Below are 20,313 nucleotides of genomic sequence, written 5' to 3'. Positions count from 1 at the left end.
TCATCAAAAGAAACTATAAAAGCTAGAAGAGTGTGGAGCAATGTAGTTCACATTCCAAAAGACCATGAATGTCAACCTAGACTGTTATTCCCAGAAAAACTATCTGAATATCCAAAAGAGAAGAAAAAAATTACTCTTCTTCTTCTATGTCTGTAAGTCCAAGATTTGGTGGTTCTAGAGTACACCATTTTGCGTGTTCCTCTCCTGTATGCCTGCTAAATTTTATTTTCTTTGCTTGAAAGGCCAAGTTCTTTTGCCTTTTAAGTCCTTATAGTCTATCATCTACTCCACACATTCTGCTTATTCTTCCTATGAATTTTGATTAGTTTTTCAGTTCTGTCTTCCTTTCAGCTAAAGTTCCCTGTAATAGTCCTTTCTCTTCCTGAATATAGTTTCAATTCTGAATTGTCTTCATAATTTCATTCTCAATATACATATTAGACAGCACTCATACAGTTGTCTTTATTTTATTTGAGATATCTGTTAATGTCTCCTTTAAAATCCTCAAATTCCTTTATAAAATTAAATGACTTTTTAAATGATTTTTTTGTCTTGAGGTTAATTCTCATTGTAAAACATTTCTGTAAAACTAGTAGATTTGGTAGGACAGGGTCATACTGCTGGGACTTTATATATTATATTTGTTCAATGAGATCAGGGAATGTGGATTTCTTTCATTGGTTGTATGTCTGTTGTTAGATTCTACCTCAGAGCTGTCCCAGTGCACAGGATATCTTAGGTTGGGATAATATGGGTGATTGACATGGGACTCACCAGTCTGTATGGGCTTAGAGGATAATGTTCTGGGGTATGTCTGAGGGTTGTATATGGCAGGACAGGGTAGGGTCATCAGTGTTTGTCAAACTGAGCCCCACTGTTGACTATTAATTGAGCTGTGTACTGATTACTGCAAACTTTTGTGAAGGCTAAGAACCTCAATGTACATAAAAATTAAGAAAGAGCTATCATAAATATTGTAGTACCATATTGGAATAAATAAACTTCTAATCACTAGTTTAGACAAGTTCTAGGGGAGGGTTAATATGCAAATATTAAGATTTATTTAATTTTTAAAAAGCAACCAAGGTCAATGGAGTCATCTGAACAAGCAAATTCTGTTCATTAACTTACATTTTAATAAGGTACTTGGAAAACCCAACAACTAAATGCAAATTGAAGTTTAGAATTTGAACCACTAGTTCTGAGGAATGTGCAGAAGAGTGAATGCTGAGAAGAAAATTTAAAAAAAGCTAATGTAGATTTGTTTATGGAGAGAGTTAACTAGGAAATATGACTGACAGTTATATTGGAAGTACGTGCTGTTTTTTACTTCATTGTGCTCTGGGAATCTGATTCTTATTTTCAAGAAATAATTTCAGTGACATTAGTCATACAGACAAGCAATCTATAATCTTAGGCTTGATTCAGCTCCATAAATTTTTCACGTAATTCAGAAGTCAAGCACTGAATGTATTATTGATTTGTTATTTTAAAATATTTGGTGATCAATTATTTCTGCTAAGTGGGACAATGTAGAAGAAAGTAATCTCTGCTGCTTGGGATCATTTGAATGTGCTTATATGTATAGTTTCCTGGTGGAAGGTTACAAACCTAAGGAGAGGAGGTGCCCTTTCTTCACATGGCCCTGTTTATGTGTACAGGAAGTTTAGTGAATTTTGCCTTCACAGTTGCATGCAGCTTTGCAGTCTTTTTTCACAATTGGATGGTTACAAGTTAGTGATGCCTTCAAATCTTCACAGTTAGAATAATTATCTTCATATCCACAACTATTTGCTGAAAAAAGAACAAAGATATTCATTATCTTGTTATTATTTTCCTCTATTAACAGTGACAAAATAAAATATGTAAATTGGAAGAATGAGGTTGAGTAAATGAATGGATACCCTTTAAATCAGAGCTTTGGGAGATATCTTTGAGACAAACTGATGTATCTCCTCACTTACAAAAGGCTTAACAAAATTAACTGAAGTAATTCTTTGAGGAATTGAACTATCTAGAGGCTAGAAATATGGCTTGGTGATTAAGAGTCCTTGCTCCTCTTCAAGAGAAACTGGTTTTGATTTTCAGCATCCACATGTTGTAAGACTACTTGTAACTTCACTTCTGTGGGACCCAGTACCTTATTCTGTCCTTCGTGGTCATAGGGCCTAAATGTGGTTTGCACAAATACACATACACATGCAAACACTAACACTTATAAGCATAAAATAAAGACAAATAGTAAAAGAGAACCTTACTATTTAAAATGTCATCCATTATGCAAGTACCTTTTAAACTTAAATACAGTTAATATTTAAAGTCTATATTCTCAGCAAAACAAGTTTCATTACTATGTTCTATAGCTACTGTATCTAGCAGTGTCCCTGTGTGAAAATTCTGAGCATAAAATCATTCCAGAATGTTCTGCTGTTCATGATTGGCCTAGACTTTGATTCTGTCTCTCATACCAGCAGAGGTAATCATATGAAGACAGAGACTTGGATAGTAGGTAGTGGAGAATGCTGTTCTGATTATTAACTGTTTATAGTCAAATGTCCACCTTTACTCAAGAAAATTCACTCAATCCTTGTCATGTCTTTGACATGTATCTACATCTCATGAACCTGCATTCAGTTCACCTAGTTTCAGACAACTGGATACTCCTGATTACCAAATAATCCTATTTATCCTCTATATTTTTGGTATTGTTTATTGACACAGAGTTTCTTTGTGTTGTTCAGGCTAGAGTCAAGCCCATGCAATCATATAACCCTGCCAATTCCACCTCGAGAAAAGCACTACAATGGACACATGTCTAGTCCTCTTCTCTGTGTGGTGGTTCTCTGCAGGCCTTATAGCAAGTAGAGGAAACAAACAAAAAATTGCAACAACAAAAGATTCATGAAGAAAGAAGGAAACTCAGTCTGATTTTATTTTAACTGGAACAGGGCCACGACTTCTAGAGTTTGACCCAGATCATTTTATTTTAGCCATATTTAAGCATAGCACAATTTATGGAAATCTTTTTTCTGATGACAATGAACTCAGTCTCAAGTACAAAGAAGGGTACTGTTGACTCAGAGGCAGTGCCCAATATTTAAGGTTTAGGGAAATGACTGAAATAAACATAATACCTGTAGGTATCAGGATTGGCCTGATCCTAAAACAACATAGGCACCACTTAAGCTGTTGTAAAGCAAAAGTGACATCCCTGGTAAGAATAAGTTAATGACCTAAAGCCAATGCTCAAGATTTACATATAGAATTGGTGATAAGTAAAACATAGATTCTGGGAGATGCGGCAGAGCCTGTGTCATCAGACAGCAAAGGATCACCAGGTTGTAAAAGAGCAGTCCTGACAGTCCAGGAAGAAGAGCTATGTATCTCATTCCACTGAAGAGATAAGCTGTGTGCTTAACTTTACCAGTTTCTCCAGAGGTTTTCTGTGTGAGACAAGGTCTTTTTTTTGTAATCTGCACCTCTCCATATGTATGTATACATTCATCAGCACTAAACAAGCACAGTTAATAAAAAGGTATTTATTATTCCACCTCCTCTTCCTGTACCCTCATTTTCATAATTTTTGCACTAACAACAGAAAAGTGGCAAGTTTTGAATCTCTGCCTCCTTGTTGGTTTTTTTCATCATGCTTTTTCTAAGAGCTCCATGGAAGATTCAGTTTCCATAACACCTGGGAGATGGATACAGCAAGATCGGGGGATTGAGGTCACACTAGACTACATGATCAGTTCTAGGTACACTTTGTTTATGTAGTGAGACCCTATTTCAAAACTAACAACAGCCCACACACAAAATAAGTAAATATAAAAATGCTGAAAAAAAGGATCTTTTCCTTTCTATTTCTGTTTATAGTCTTTCAGTTGGCTGTTTATTACTAATAAAATAGACTCCTTTAAAACAGCATCCAGGAGATCTGTGACTATTTGGATGGTTTTTTTGGTTCGTAATCTTAATAATATTAGTACTTTCAAGATTATCTATACAAATACAAAAAGAAATCTGTAACTCGATAGCCACAGCAGGGCACTGAGCTGAATTCCTGGAATCCAGTTGCAGAGAGGGAGGTTGATGAGCAAAGGTGTCAAGAATAGGCTGGAGAAACCCACAGAAACAGCTAACCTGAAAAGAGGAGCTCATGGACCCCAGACTGATAGCTGGGAAATCAGAATAGGTCAACCCAGACCTGAACATAGGTGTTGGTTGGGAGGCCTGGGCAATCTACAAGGCCTCTGGCAGTGGATCAATATTTATCTTTAGTGTACAAATGGACTTTGGGAGCCCATTCCACATAGAGGGATACTTTCTCAGGCTAGACACATCGGGAGAGGGGCTAGGCCCTGCTCCAAATGATATGACAGACTTTGAAGATCCCCCATGGAAGGGGTCCACTTCCCTGGGGAGCAGAAAGGGGATGGGATAGGGGTTTGATGGTGGGCAAGGGAAGAAGGGAGGGAGAGGGAACTGGGATTGACATGTAAAATAAGCTTGTTCCTAATTTAAATTTAAAAAAAAGTAAAATAAAATAAAATAAGAATTTGTAATTCACTGGAGATTTGCACAAAAATCCCAGGGAATTGTATTAGAATTTTCCATATTAATTTTGATACCATATACCATTTTTAAACACCGTATTGCTAGAGCATGATCAGTACTCCAACCTGGATTCTCCTTCCTCTGCTCCCAGGATGTTGGGATTACATTTATTCTTTGTATTTATATCTATAATAATACTAAAAATGAGATACTATGGCATTCATTTTGCTCCCTGTCTCTGATGAAATACTAAGCTTTTAATGAACTAATATGTTCATTAAACTATTTAGTGCACAGAAAATTGAAGAAAAAGCAAAAAAAAAAAAAAGAAACCATGTAACTGACGATCGAGTGGAATGATGCAAACAATGGCCAAGGGCCAGTGAGATGACTCAAGGTAAAGGTACTTGTCATGAAGCTACTTGAGGTCAGTCTCTCACACCTACCTCATGGAAGGACAGATCAAATTCGCACAAGTTGTCCTCTGACCTCAACAGACAGCCACACACAGTGCCATGGCACATGTGAATGTGCCTGTACATATACAGAGAGACACAAGTACTCATTCACAAATAAACAAAATGTAACGGAAAATTCAACTGACATTCTGAAGGAACTTGGCAATTTATTGTGCTAAGTTCTTTGGTGGGCAAAGAATTGTAATATTTGTATCCCTCCTATGGGCTGACACCCATGTTCTATTATCTCAACTACTTATATTTGTATTGCTTTCTCTTCTTAAAAGCCAACCCTAAGTTTATCTTAGCCTTGAGGATAAGAAAATTCATTTAGTGAGTTACATCCGTAGAAATATTTCCGTAGACTCCAATGACAATAATATCAGTATAGCTACAAATATGGACTGATTTTAGATTTTTCTTTAGAATAAATAAAGTATTATGCTTTTCAATGTCAAAAGTACAAGCGTGTATTCTAAACAAAGGAAAATGATGTTAAATATATTTTGTCTCTATACTCAAACAGATTGCCATTTCATGTTATTGTATTTGTATCTTAATAAAACTTACTGCACAGTCCATCTTCACAGTCATTAGGACAACTGCCACATGGTTCTCCTATCGTGTAAGGGTTATATATCCTTGCGACAAGATTACCACTGAAATTGAAATGCAAAACATCAAATATTTTTAATTTTTCTCTGTATACACTAATGCTTGCCTATATCACACACACATATATGCTCCCAACAAATATGTATAAATATATATATATTGCTAATAAAAGCTTTAGCTATGTCATAGAAAAACTTAACATTTCCTAAGAGTGTGCAGATATAGATGTGAAATGAAGGGATAATTAATCTATTCACTCCCTCAACTATCATCTGAGAACCTGAGCAACTTAAAGTGTTTACATAAGAATATAAAGCTTTAGAAAGCAACATTTTAACGTTTAAACACTCCCTTCATTTCCTGAGGAACCTGGAAAATTGCTCAGACAGTGCAGCACAGGATGTCAGTTAGGTATAAAAGATGTTTCCTATAGAGAAAGTTAGACACAGGAAAATTCTGTGATTCCTTTTGTATGGAAGAGGTCCCCATGATGAAATGGTGAGGTTCAAGAACTTAAGAGCATAATTGTGAAAGATTCTGTGTTTAGGAAAGTTTAGGGTTTTCTGAAGATATCATGTGGGTATAAGCCTTTAAGCTTGTCAAAAATGAGAATGATAATTAGAAAAACTATCTACAAAAGACATCTGAAGAGTGCATACTCTTATAGTGACTAGCCTGTGCTTCAGTAGGATCATCGCTTCACTGATTGTCATACGGAAATAGAGAAGTCAGATTCTGATTGTCATATGGAAATAGAGAAGTCAGATTCCCCATTGTGCTAAGGATGGCCAGGGTGTATGAGTAATCTCCAAGAGCTTGCAACAGAACCTCTCCTCCATATGTGTAACACAGCTCTGTGTGTATGAGAGTTCTTAAGAGTGAAAAAGTCATAAAGTGTTGTACAAGTTCTGCCACTTGCTTCTCTCCATTACTCATCAGATACTTCTATGTGTGAAGTTCCAGATGTTTCTCATTTGACCAGGCATCTGGAAAGAGTCCAGTGGCTTCTTTCTTTGCATTTCACCGAATGACAACAGAAACATGTTTGAAAATCTTTTGAAGACATTACTTTTCTACTGAGATGCCGCACAATCTGTGTTGCCCACAGACATAGGAGAAATGAATAATTTCAAAGGCTCGACTTGAGAAGACGTTCAGCCTCCTGTTGTATAAATTTCATGGTTTAAAAAAGATGAAAATAGATCTGGAGAGATATCTCAACAATTAGGAGAGCACATTCCTCTTTTAGAAGATACAGGTTTGGTCCCCACTTCAAGTGGCTTACAAATGTCTGTAATTGCAGTATCAAGGGATTTGATACCTCTAGTCTCCACATATCTGCACATAATCACCTGCACCAATCTGCACATAGCTACCTGCTCCTATCTGTACATACCTACACATACACGCAGATGTAATGAAAATATTTTTAAAGAAAAAATATGTTGACAGACTATGAATACATATTCATTTTCATGACAATTTATTAAAGAGCTCAAACAAAGATCATAGAAGTGAAATGAATTTGTAGTGTTTAAAATCAAGATCTAGTGAATGGGTTTTTCAGGAAATTCTGAGGACAAAAGAGTTAAGATTATGGCTTTCTTAACTGTTTGAAATATATTAAGGACCTCTCTAAGAGTCTTTGATGTCTACTATTTAATAAATTCTTCTAGGTATAAGGTAGCAAGGTAGGACTAGAAAGATGGCTCAGTGGTTAAGAATTTTTGCTGTTTTTGCACAGAATCCAAAATTGATTCCCAACAGCCATATCAAGTAGGCCAAAACCAACTTTAACTTCAGGTCTATGGGATTCAATGCCCTTTTCTTGTCTTTGAGTGGTGTGTGCACATGCATAAACAAAGAAACAAAAATTAAGATTGGAAAAAGTAGCCGCTTGGCTAAGTCACTGATATGGTTTTATAGGAAGATATAACTATTGGTTATTTTCTCCCTTGGCAGCTTACATAGCATCTTCTGTTACTATGAGAGCTAGTCTGCAGAAAGAAGGCTTCCAGGTGAATTCCAGCTCGATTCCTCCAACCCCAGTGTCTAAAGTTGGTGATGATTTTAGTAATAGATTCTTATTTTCAGGTTCAGGGAGGCAAACAAGAGTGATAACAAAAGCTTTATTGCTCTGGATAAGGATCTAAGAGTAATCTATGGGTGTTGAGAAAGGAAGAATCAGTTATCTTCAGGGAGGAGACTCATGATAGGTTATCCAGTCACAAGTAGTCAACCCTAAACACTTGCACACAAAAACCACGGGAAATGGACTGGTTGGTATTATGTATGTTCATGTTATGGTATGTGAATATATGTATAGTGTGTGTGTGTGTGTGTGTGTGTGTGTGTGTAATATACCAGAAATGAGTTCACGAGTTTGACAAGGAGTGTGGGGTAGGAGAGGAAAGTATAGAAATGATGGAAATACAGTATTCCTATATGAAATCCTAAAAGTATAACATGTTTTTTTAATGTTAGAGACAGAGGTATGCTGTGTTGTTCTCGCTGGCCTTGAATTCACAGAGATTTGACTGCTTCTTCTCACAACTGCTGGGAATAAAGGTGTGAACCTTTTACACCACTCAGCAATTAAAAATTTAAAAAGAAGATATAATCAGGGGTAGGATCAATTTAATTAGAAGTCCCACAATCATTAACCTGTGTCACTCATGCACTCACATTCTCTTCTGGTCTAATATTAAATTTGCTTTGTTGTCTACAAACATAGCAGGAATTGAGACTATGAACCTCACAATCCCTATACTTTGCGTACTCATGAGGTCAACATTAGTCAAGGAAACAGCAACTGAGGAGGGAAGAGAATGTGTTTTAAAAGATAAGGGAAAAGCTTCTGAGTGTGATTCATGGAATTGATGATTTGGACATTTCAAAGATTTATTTAAATATGTTTCTTCTCTGAAAATATTTAAAAGTTTTTATTTCACTCCCCATGTGTAAAATACATCTTTAATTTGCTTCTATACTATAAAAATGTTTAAATGTCAAGTTGTGAATACTTACGGAGGACAATACTGACAAACATAGTAGAATCTCCATGATTGGCCAGGGCACTCAGCAACTCCACATCCAATTAGATAAGATGTATTCCATACCAACTGTACACCCAGAGACAAAGACAGGGCGCATTACAGAGGGGGAAAATAATGCAGAAAAACAAATAGAGAAAATACAATTTAAAATATCACAGGATTTCTGTGTTTCTATATATGATTGTGGACATATTTAAATTACTGAATCAAACTACAGATGCTAAAACATCCCTAAGGGGCTGCTGTTGGTCAGCTAGTAAGGATGTACACAGTGGAGTTTGTGGAGGCTAACAGTGCCTTCATCCTTATCTCAGAGAAGCTGTTGTTCTTCTTTAACATGTTTCAGTTTCCAAAATGATGAGGGTGCAGAAGCCTGGAATGAGGTCAAGGAGTTTTATGTCAAAATGAAAGGTATCAAAAGAGTCTATGGACACCAGAAGATCCCAGGTGTCATGCAGAATATCTTTAACACTGCTTCTAGCTCTAAAGTCATGCGAAAATAAACAGCAAGAGGGTCACCTGGATATCAGATCAATTCCTGGTCAGACATCAAATTGATCATGGTATTATTGGTGAATACTATTTGGGAAAGTACAATAAAGTGCTTTTGCAAAAACAAGTGCCCTATGTCCACAGAGGCCTGATTTGGAATGTGAACCAGAAAGTCACAGAAGATGCTGTTTAAATCGATGCTAACTCATGGCAATGAGTATCGTCTTTCCTAGTGGGCAGGGATACTGGGTGGCTTGGAAGTCTTGCAGGTACAGCCTGATAAAATACTGCCACTCAGTAACAATGCTTATTTCCTAGAAGTTATACGTAGTAAGAGCACCTATGTAGAACCTTGGATTTCTCAGTTCCCTCCCGAAACTGTCTTTCAGCTCAAGCCTATCAGCCTGCAGAATCTGATCTGGAGTTGCCTTCCTGCCTATACCACTGCTGGATATTCTCTCCACCAAGCCAAGCAGGATCCCCACGTCACCTTCTCTTCTAGGTTTGATAGACCCTTTTTGACAGTGGACAGGATGGAGCTATAGTCACATAATTCTTGCTAAAATAGTCACCTTATTTGATAGGAAAGGGCCCAGGGCCTGGGTTTTTTAGGTTTAGCTGGAAGCCATCTGGCAGGGTTTCTGGTAACAAAACTCCAGGAGATAGCTTTCCCCTTTTCATTCAGGAGCCACACAGAGCTGATGTGCAACCCAACTAAAGTCTGCATAGGCACCTTAGAACACAAACACCTTTGTTTGGGGACTGGAGCCAAGAGATTAGGCTGAGAAAAAAACATCAATATATTCCCTTATAACAAACATCAATATATTCCCTTATAAGTTGTTGAAATAAATCAGCTAAAACAGTCAATGACTGTTAAGACCAATTTACAACCAACCACTCAAACCAATTCCCAAGGGTGTATGGTGGGTGAGCACTCCCTCTATAGTCCCTATAATTGGGAGACTGTGATTGGAAGATAGGAAGTCCAAATTCAGTCTGGGCTACATAATCTGATCCTCTCTGAAAAAGAAAAACAAATTCTCTGCACTGAAATTCTGTTTTGAAATCTGTCAGGCAATTAAAAATATTTCCTTGCCTAGCACTTATCTAGAATACCTTTTCTTACCTGAGTATAATGTCCAACTGCTGCACCAGATGTTTTGGGGCCTGAACCAAAGACAAAATCATTGGATTCATCATACCATGATTGGATTGCTGCAGACCATGATGCTGGGTAACTTGACATGAAGAGATTCTCACCACATCCTATATCTAAGGAAAAAGATTCATGAAGACAGCAATGAGGAAAACACACATACACACACACACACAGGAACACTCAAACACAAGAATGCAAACACACCACATACCACAGATACCACACACGCATGCCCACATGCAAAATCCTTGCTCTTTAAAGGCATTGTTCACAGTTTCTTCTGAATATTTATAAGAAGCACAATTCATCCCTGATGAACCTTCAGCTGATGAGTAGCCGTAGGTATTCAGCATGTGTGCTGAGTACCATAATCACAAAGTAGACAATGATGTCTTTGCCTCAGTATCTTCTTTCATTGAACTCACTCATTGACATATTAAATTCACCACACATGTGTGCATGTGTGTATGTGTGTGTACCTCATGTGTGTCAAATATGGATTTGCAGTCTTAGAGAAGACAAAAATTAACTCCTTTCATTTCTCTCCTGCACTATGTAGCATTTTTATATAAAAATTTTTACATGCTGTGTGAGCATTCTTTACTGCCATTTTTAAAAAGCACAAGTACATAGCAAGAAAAAACAGAAGGGACTATATTCTCAAAGTTTATAGACAATTAAAATTTCTCAGGCTAAATTTTCTTCAGAGAATCAGGAAAACATCTTTTAACCCCCAAAATAGTTTTGTATTTTTATCAAGCTCTGTAACAAAAACAATTTCTTTACACTTTAACTGTGTATTGAGGCTTTTAAATATTTTTTAATCATTATGTTATTAAATTAGAAATAGTTAAGATGTAAAAGAGATAATTAATTTGAAGATAACTTGGGCTATGCAGGGAGACCTATTTCCTCTCAACTAAAAATTATAAAGGAAGCAGTAAATGTAAATGCTAAGATATTTAAGATTTCTTGATAAAATGAAGAGTTATTTGATAAAATCAGATATATTTTTATAATTAAAAAGATAGCTTGTGAACCCAAACAAATCACATTGTAAGATAAGATGCTGAGTTAAACCATAGGAATTCTAATTTCATAGGTCTGGAAGCATGTCTGAGCAGGTAAGAGGATATGTGTTAATTCAGCAGAGTTGAATCCAATTCCTAGCTTCCAAACAGTGTAGCTTACAACCACCTGTGACAGCAACACTGTAACAACCACGTGTAATCTACAAGCTTTAGAGGGTCTGCTACCTTCTGGACTCTAGAAACACTCTCACATACATGTCCATGTCCATACATGCACAGAGACACACATGTACATAAATATATAATATCAGAATAAGATTAAAAAGAGGTTATAATTTCAAATTTCCTCTATGTGACATTAATTAGTAATTATTTTCATCCAGACTTCGGTTTCTAAACTTTTAAGCAGAGAAAGTGATAATCCATATCTTTTTCACTTTTGATCTGGTTGCAAGGCTCAAGGCTGGCATCATGACTGGGTGTTGGTGGCACATGCCTTTAATCCCAGCAACAGCTGGTCAAGAAGAGGACAGCGTGGGTTCCAGGCCAGCCTGGTCTACAGAGCGAGTTCCAGGACAGGCTCCAAAACAATACAGAGGAACTCTGTCTCGAAAAACCAAAAAATAAAAAAAAGCAACAACAACAACAACAAAAAAAAAACAAAGCTGGCATCATGAAAGACAGTTTGTGTCAAATATATGCAATGTGGAGCCTTTCAGAGCCATCTCTGCCCCAGAAGTATTAAGCTTTTTTTAAAAAGCAGTATCAGAATAGGTGTTTATTTACACATTTTGTTAGCACGAGATCAGAAACTGGGCTTTGCTGTGTTAGTCTCCATTTGTTTCTGAGTGATTTTGAGTTTACATACTGATTCTTCTGTCTTCTCGAGGACTGTGATGAAAAGAGCACTGGTTTGCCCATCTCTGCGCGTTCACTTGGGCATCATTGCTCCATTGCTAAACGGGAAAGGCAAGGAAGATAGCCATGTAATAACTCAAACCTCAAAGTCACATGACCTTTGCAAACACGGTGATATTACTGTCTTATATCATTACAAAATTTCTGTTGGCACCTTTCGATTTTCATCATAATCAATTTAGAATATGGTATATATCCAAATTTTTATTTTGGCGTATATATTATCAAGTCTCATTGCAACATTTATAAATAAGTTTACTTCTGCATATTTTCCTAATCCTGCCTGTCCTCCCATGCTTGCCCTCCCACCGTTAGCCTCCCTCTGATGTCACACATGGCCCATTTCCTTCCCCTTTACACACATTCTATAGCCCCGTTCTTCCCCTCTCATGATCGTCTTAGTATTTTCATAACCTATCTCAGAAGTTACTCCCACTTACATATATATGGTCTTTTCTTTACTAAAGAAATACAAGTCGTCTGTCTTCCCAAGGTCACATATATATGAAATATTTAGTGGTCTAATGGCTTCCTGAAATCACAACAGGAACTCTTAAAGACTTTGGGCAATTGCTGTACTACTAGTAGGCACTAACCATGTGGAAGAGCTAAGACTGTTTTTATAGTTGTAAGGAGTTGTCTCATAAATCCTAGCTTCATTTTCCCCCATTCAAAGGATTTAAGAGACACGTGGACTTTAAAGGAGACAAGTTCTGACCCGAGATTAAGGGAAAGAGAAGAGCGAGCCAAATTAAGGTAGTGGCTTTTCACTGGAGATCAAAGTCAAAAGATTTGGTTTTAGTTCTGTCACTAGAATTGAGAGAACTCCATCATACCAATGTTATAAAAGAAATTGAATAAATCCTACTCTTATCATAGCACAGCTAAAGATGTAGAAGAAGAGAACCAACTCTGATGTACATGCCTTATTAGGTGGACACACACCCACACAGAGACACACAAGCACATAAACAAAACAACGGATATTTGCTTTTTTAAAAAAAGAGATGCTAGAATAAATGTAAACCCCCTTAAAGCACATTGGAGAATCTAGATGCTCTCAGCAGGCTTCAAACACAGCTCTCCAAAAGCACTGTCCCAGTGTGGCCCCTCACCATCTTTAGTAAGTCACTGGCAGGGGGAGAAACCATCCTTCTCAATTCATTGTGCTTGTTTACAATCTGTTCTTGAACGGAAACTCTAGAGGTTGACAAATTCTCAAAATCTTCATTCTGCAGAGAAATAAAATAGAAGTCATGTCAGTGTATGTTAAGGTTGCAAAAATGGTGAAGAGGTTGACTGAAATGAAGGAAGGTCATTTTTAAAGTCCTCATGACAGTGGTAGTCATTAATCCTTGACAAAAAAACGTTAAGCAAGATCTATGACATTTTCATTAAGGAACGCTTTATGCAAAAATTTTGAGAATAAGAACAAATTCATGGCATGTCAAAGTAAAAACTCTTCTGAGGCTACAAAGGTCAATTTTGATTTAAGAGAGACCTATACTGATAGCGATATACAGTAGAGAACCTGAAATCATTAACACTTAATTAGGTTGTAGCAAGAAAGTATTAAGGATGAAGACACATAATTTATTATACACCTAAGTAGGTGATAACCATATGACCAGGAGTTTGGAGGCTTGTGAGATAATGTGTAGGTCCAGACCCAGTACATGTATATATTCAGTATTCTATTACAAGAGAATTTTATATGTAACAGATTTCTGCACTCATTCCCATAACAAGTTTATCTAATAGAATATCCAACTCAGTTTGGAGGCAATGGGTTCTTGAGCATAGTTGGGTATTGCTGCTTTACATTTCAGTGAACAGAAATAAGACTGCCTAGTCAATTCAGATCCTGATGTTTAAAGCTATATCTATATAAACTATGTGCTTATATATTTATATTTTTACATTTGTGCGGGACAGGTGGATGTGAGTTGGCAGAGATGTTAGAGGTATTTGCTGGTATAAACAAACTCCAATATGTGCTTTTTATAGTGCAAAGCAAGATATTACAGCATAATGATTGATGGACAATGCTCACATGCATTATCTTACTGTTGGGATAAATTGTTTCTCATTGTACTACTTACTGCCCTCAAGATTCTGGGGAAATTACACCCATGGATCTAATCACACCGAATTGCAAGTTTTTGTCACAAGTCCATCTCTCCCTAATGTTCTATGTTCTGAGGCCACTAATAAAAGACTAGTGGCAGGAGATCTTCCAGAGCTACTAATTGCAAAGACAGAAAGGATGCACATGTTAGTCATCACTTGAAAATATAAAGTAACAATAGCCCCAGATGTTTATTTATTAAGGGAATGGCATCCTTTTCTTAAAATATATTTTTTAATTAAGTGTGCATTTTTTGTTGAAGAGTAAGTTTGTGTAGAGGAGTATAGTACGAGTGGAGGCCTGAAAAGAGTATCAGATCTCCTGGAGTTGGAGTGACAGGTGGATGTAAGCCACCTGAGGTGGATGCTAGCATCTAAAAGGGCATCAGCAAGAGAGTCATCCACAAAGCTGACTCTCCAGCCTCTCACCCCGGATATTCTATTTTTACCTGAAAACCCTCCTTAAAGTTGTTTCATTTCTAAAGACAAAATATGTGGCTTCTGAGAAAGCCATAATTATTTTCTGTTTGTTATCCTACCTCCCCTGGTAACTTAAAATTCCATATGACAATCAGTGTGCTCATATTTTCTTAACAGGCAGTGGTACCAATTCAAAACAAACATTATTAGAAACAATGAAATGTGAGACTATGACCTAATAATTGCAACACCACAAAGTAAAGCCAAGAGGAGCAATAATAAGTGATGTCTGGAGAAGAATCAGTTCTCTATGGTAACTCTCAAAGAAGTCATCATTCATAAAAGATGACGGTGAATCTATCTACTATTTGGACCATGAAAATTTATTAAGAAGTACAAGTAGACCAAAGATAGAAGGGAGGGGGAAGGGAGTAATAGGATGAAGGAAGGGGAAATAGATGGTTCAAAAGTGGCGCAAAATGTGATCATTTTAGGAAAGAAACTGGGAATGCAAACAACTTGAATGAACACCTAGATAATAGTCTCCAGAATGCTAATTTGATTATTGTAACAAAAGACAAGCAATTTATTTTCCAAAACAGGTTTAACATGTTACTGGCAATCCTTACTCTTGAGGAATTCTAGTAGTTTCTAATGCTGAGACCAAAGAAGAGCTTGAGGACAACAGTAATGCTTTTAGTAGTTTTCTAAATATAGGGAGGACATCTCTGCTGGTACACACACTATCATTAGAGAAGATGACTGAGCCTCAATTGGGATTTTCTACGCATAAGAAGATATTACAAATAATTAATATTTTATTCATATACATACCTTACTGTTGCATAGTAGATGTTCTTAACACCTTTGTGTGTGTGTGTGTGTGTGTGAGTGTACCTGTGAGTTTGTGTGTGAGTATGTGTGTGTGTGTATATGTGTATGTGTGTATGTGAGTGTGCCTGTGAGTTTGTGTATGAGTGTGTGTATGTGTGTTTGTGTGTGTGTATTTGTGTTTGTGAGTTTGTGTGTGAGTGTGTGTGTGGATATTGCTGAGGATCACACACAGGGCCTTGTGCATTCTAGACAAGTGTTCTTGAGCATCATCCCTTGCTCAAATCTAGCAAACTTTTAAAATTGAAAGTGTAGGTATAAACTTCTCAGACAATATCTATGAAATTTAGATGCAGAAAAATATAAGATTAAGTCAGTCAAATTTGAATACAATGTGAGTTTCCTATGAGAACCATATTGAAATGGATTAACTAAAATAATAACAATGCTTGGAACAGAAAGATTCATGAAATAAATCCACAGACATGAATATTCCAACACAAATATTAATTCAAATATCTTGTATAATTTTAATTTTTTGAGCACAGTAGGAAAGTATTTTAATTAATATCAATATTTATATTTAAAATTATATCGCAAAAATACAATTTAATTGTCATTGATATGAAATGTTTTATATTTGTCTCCAGTCCTAATTTTGATATCTATTTTGTGGTATAGATGTATACCTGTTTAACTCAGATGTAGCCTGAATTTAACCACTGTTTAATATTCACTTGTTGTTAGGTCGACAAGGTGATTCTGCACAGCTTTAAAATAAAGTCGACTGCTCTGACCTATGAACGAGTACTTTTTGACTTATTCCACACTCTGACCTTTTACGGTTTTGAAGAGTGATCTGGTAGCTTCTTAGCCTTCATATTTGCCTAAATTGTTCTGAGAAGATACTCAACCTTACCTGTTCTTCCCAGTCATCTTGAAGGAGGGATGGGGGCAGAACAGCGGCCAGGAACAACAACAATGGCAATAAGGTCATGTCTAAAAAACAAAGAAGAGAAAAGAGACCTGCATTTTAATGATTAGTACATGGATTTCTGAGTAACACAGAAGTTCTGGAGGAAGTAATCAGATCCATATCCCAGATTCACTAGCAATTTAACAAAGAGAACATGCTATTTATATCATCAACCTGATAAGAAAATAATTTTAAATAGCCTGCTGGCAGCTGGTGCAGTAAGAAATAAATCAAAGTGCCTAACTGTAGCTGCTGACGAAGGAGTCTATGAATGCTCTGGAAAATTAACTTCTCCTCCCACTGTTACACTCTAATCCATGGAAGTCTACTCTTCAGATTCTAGGAATGTAGGAATTCTTCCCCTATCCTTTCAACAATAACAAAAGCTCCCAACTATTACTGTGACAGGGCACCTGTATGGTCTAATTAAACCGTGTTGGATACTTTCACCTCTGCCTGCACCATTCTATGTTTGGTTGCTACTCATCCCTTAGAAGTTTTTCTGTTCTTTTATATTTAGACAGGGTTGCACTATATACCCCAATCTGGCTTCAAACTTACAACTTTGCCTCAGAGTCTGAAGTGCTGTGACATGTCTATAAAAGGCCACACACAACTCTATCATATTTTTAAATCAATGGCATTAGCTTGACTAAAGTGTCCAGTGTATTAATAATTTTACTCTCAAATTCTAGTCCATAATACTAAGATTGAACCTGAAAAATCTTAGACTTTCATTATCATATTTTACATATAATGGAAAATGTATGATAAATTAATGGCATGTTCAACAATAGGAAAAACATTTGAATAATTTGGAACACATACTCTTATTAAAGGGTATTAAGTAAAACACACACACGGACACACACACTCATGTATATACTCTAATGTGTTCCAGTATGGATGTATATGTATACAGATGCGAGGACAGACATTAGGTGTCCTCAATACCTCTCTAGCTTGTAAGCTGAATGAGGATCTATCAGGGAGTCCATATCTCACCATTTCAGTTAGTCTGACTACACAACTTGCTCTCCATCTCTTCCTTCTGCCTGCACTGGAATTAATAGCATGCAGCCACGACAATCTGGTTTTTATTTGGTGATTTAAACATCATCCCTTGTGCTTGCATAGCAAGTATATTCTCTACTGAGACAGATTGCCAGCACCTATAGCTTGCTTTAATGCTTTCTTCTAACCAGTAAAAAAGGTTTTTCTGACTCTACAATGAATAAAGGTCTATTAAGTAGAGGGATGTAATGCATACATGTATACTTTTCATGAAATTTTCCATTGCACCCTTTTGCCCTAACTTAGGCACACAAAATAACATAGACTGTGTTTGGTGTCACTTGTTATGTGCCTCTCTTTGGGCTTCATTTAAAACTCATAAAAACCTAGTAGGGAGATACTGTGACTCAATAGCCCACTTTAACATGAGCAATCTCAGTGTTACAGATTTAATAATGAGGTGTCATAAGAATTCAGGGAGCACAGCTGAAACCTAGGCGCCATCTCTGTGGCTTCAAAGCCTTCATTTCTGAAAGCCAGAGACTGCAGTGCTAGGGGATTATGTAGATAAGGAAATATGTCAATAAATTCCCAGCAGAGTTATGTGGGATAAGTGCATTACCGGAAGAATCACATGACAAGTATTCACATTCCACTGAGTGTCTGATGTAATATTTTCTATATTCCAAAGTAATATGTAATCTTCTCTCAGATTGCCTTGTCCTGTTTCTCTGAGCTATGAAACAGTAAACACAGAACATAAATTCTACAGCTAGAAGTCATTATAGACACAATCTGGACAAATATCTTGTAAGGATGACAGCCTTGTCCACTCCTAAAAAGCATTCTTTCCTTTTTCCATTTTCTAAGAACGAATGCCGCTGCTTCTTTGAACTTGCTAAACAGTAGCACTGGAATTGTAAGCTGTGTCTGATCTACAATACTTGGAATTTATGTCACTCATTTCTGCAATTTACGCATGCCTTTTGTAAAATGAGCTGTCTCACATCAAGGATTGAGAGCTACCGTTGGAGCAGTCTATTATCTAATAGCTGCCAGGATTGACACTTAATCCTAACTTTGACTGCTTTTGATCCAACATCAAGAATTTAGCCAGACTGGCAGGTACTGTAGGTTCAGATGTCAACAAGCTGAGTACATCATTTAAACACATGTAGAAAAGCATCAATAAATGCCCCCTTGAAATTACAATCTTTTCCAAAGTTATAGTCTAATATTCTCCAGAAACTTTTCTTGTCTGTTCCAAACACAAGTATCTTTTAGGAAAACTGCTTCCTCATATAAAATATACACATAATTTATACATGTAAAGAACATACAACCTACATGAATATATTCACCTATGAACAGAAAAATGAAATGTTTTGTTTTCTGCTTGTTTTAGGGGGCCAGTTATATATTCTTCTGATGATCAGGAATAGCACATTTATTTCGAGGTCAGTGCTATAATGCAGATTTTGCCCATTTAAAATCATTAGAAAGGCTACCTTCTCATCCATAATCTAATATTTACATCATTGCACAGGAAAATCCCTGTACTCATAAATAAGTTGTAGTAAAGATGCCTCTAACAGAACTATTTTAAAAAGTCTTGGACCAATTTCTGATTTTAGAATAAAATTTTCTTTCCCACATCTCTGTAAAAAAACAAAAAGCATTTCAAGGATGAAAAATAAGCCACTGAATTCATGTATACTTAACTTTACAAGATTAAATAATAACAATTGTTCTCAATAAAATTATCAGTATGGTTCTGACAATGATCAAGATGTGCAATCATTAACGATAACACTTTGCTGCTGCTGAGTTATAAATGCATTGGCAAACAGGAGACTCAGTTTAAAATAAAGAAGTGTTACTTACTGCTGGTGTCCAAGCAGAATGAGGTGTTTGTGCTTCTGGAAAAAGAAAGGTGATGACAGACAAGAGTCGGAACTGTCTATATGTACTCTACCTATTTCCTGTATTGGTACAATCTGGTTGTGCAAGTACGTCTTGGTTAACAAGGTATGACACAGGGTCTGTCATGCCAGATTTTATGGCTGGTCATCTAACTGAAATTTTGACATCATGTTGTTAGTCTGTATATGGCTATTAGAAAGAAATTATTAGAGAATTTTACTAGCTCTGTGGTGCTCACCTAGTGTTATAATGTATCTATATATTTGTCAGTAGATTCTTTGAAAGCTGTTAACCAACTTATTTTCATCTTATCAGAGCTGTATTTCTCTTTTTAAGGGAGCTGCAGAGGTGACTCAGTGGTTAAGAGATGCTCTTACAGAGAATAATAAGTTTTGTGTCTTCTACCCATGTCATGTGTCTGACTACTGCTTCTAACTCCAGCCCAAGGGGACTTGACAGCTTCTGGTCTCCATGAAAACTTTATTCACAAGCATATACCTCTACACAGAAGCAAATATATATATATATATATATACATATTGCATAATTTAAAAATTGTTCCTTTAAGAATGAATGTGAACTTATACTTTTCATGATTTCTAGAGAATTCAAGATTTATTCACAGAAATCAAAAGCAACCATAATTAAACATTGGACTGTATCATTTTGGAAAGCAATTGTGTTTTGCCTTTGTAAATTCAATGTAATAGTGCCTTCCAGGGTATATTTAAAAAGA

At 36.4% G+C, this 20,313-nt stretch overlaps 1 protein-coding gene across 1 annotated transcript; it reads right to left on the bottom strand.

The window, feature by feature from the left end:
* Positions 1 to 1,118: 1,118 nt before the first annotated feature.
* On the bottom strand, positions 1,119 to 19,566 carry LOC101830431 (cysteine-rich secretory protein 1). Its single transcript, XM_021228479.2, has 8 exons — positions 19,539 to 19,566; positions 16,584 to 16,663; positions 13,402 to 13,518; positions 12,237 to 12,324; positions 10,305 to 10,450; positions 8,655 to 8,749; positions 5,583 to 5,671; positions 1,119 to 1,794 (listed from the first exon to the last, which is right to left on the bottom strand). Exons 2-8 carry the CDS (start codon positions 16,659 to 16,661, stop codon positions 1,667 to 1,669), a joined length of 741 nt encoding a protein of 246 aa, XP_021084138.1. The 5' UTR covers positions 16,662 to 16,663; positions 19,539 to 19,566; the 3' UTR covers positions 1,119 to 1,666.
* Between the last annotated feature and the right edge of the window lie 747 nt (positions 19,567 to 20,313).

This window comes from Mesocricetus auratus, unplaced genomic scaffold (genome assembly GCF_017639785.1).
Source record: "Mesocricetus auratus isolate SY011 unplaced genomic scaffold, BCM_Maur_2.0 Super-Scaffold_100021, whole genome shotgun sequence".
NCBI classification, from domain to species: Eukaryota; Metazoa; Chordata; class Mammalia; order Rodentia; family Cricetidae; genus Mesocricetus; species Mesocricetus auratus.
This window is presented reverse-complemented; position numbering and strand designations above follow the sequence as displayed.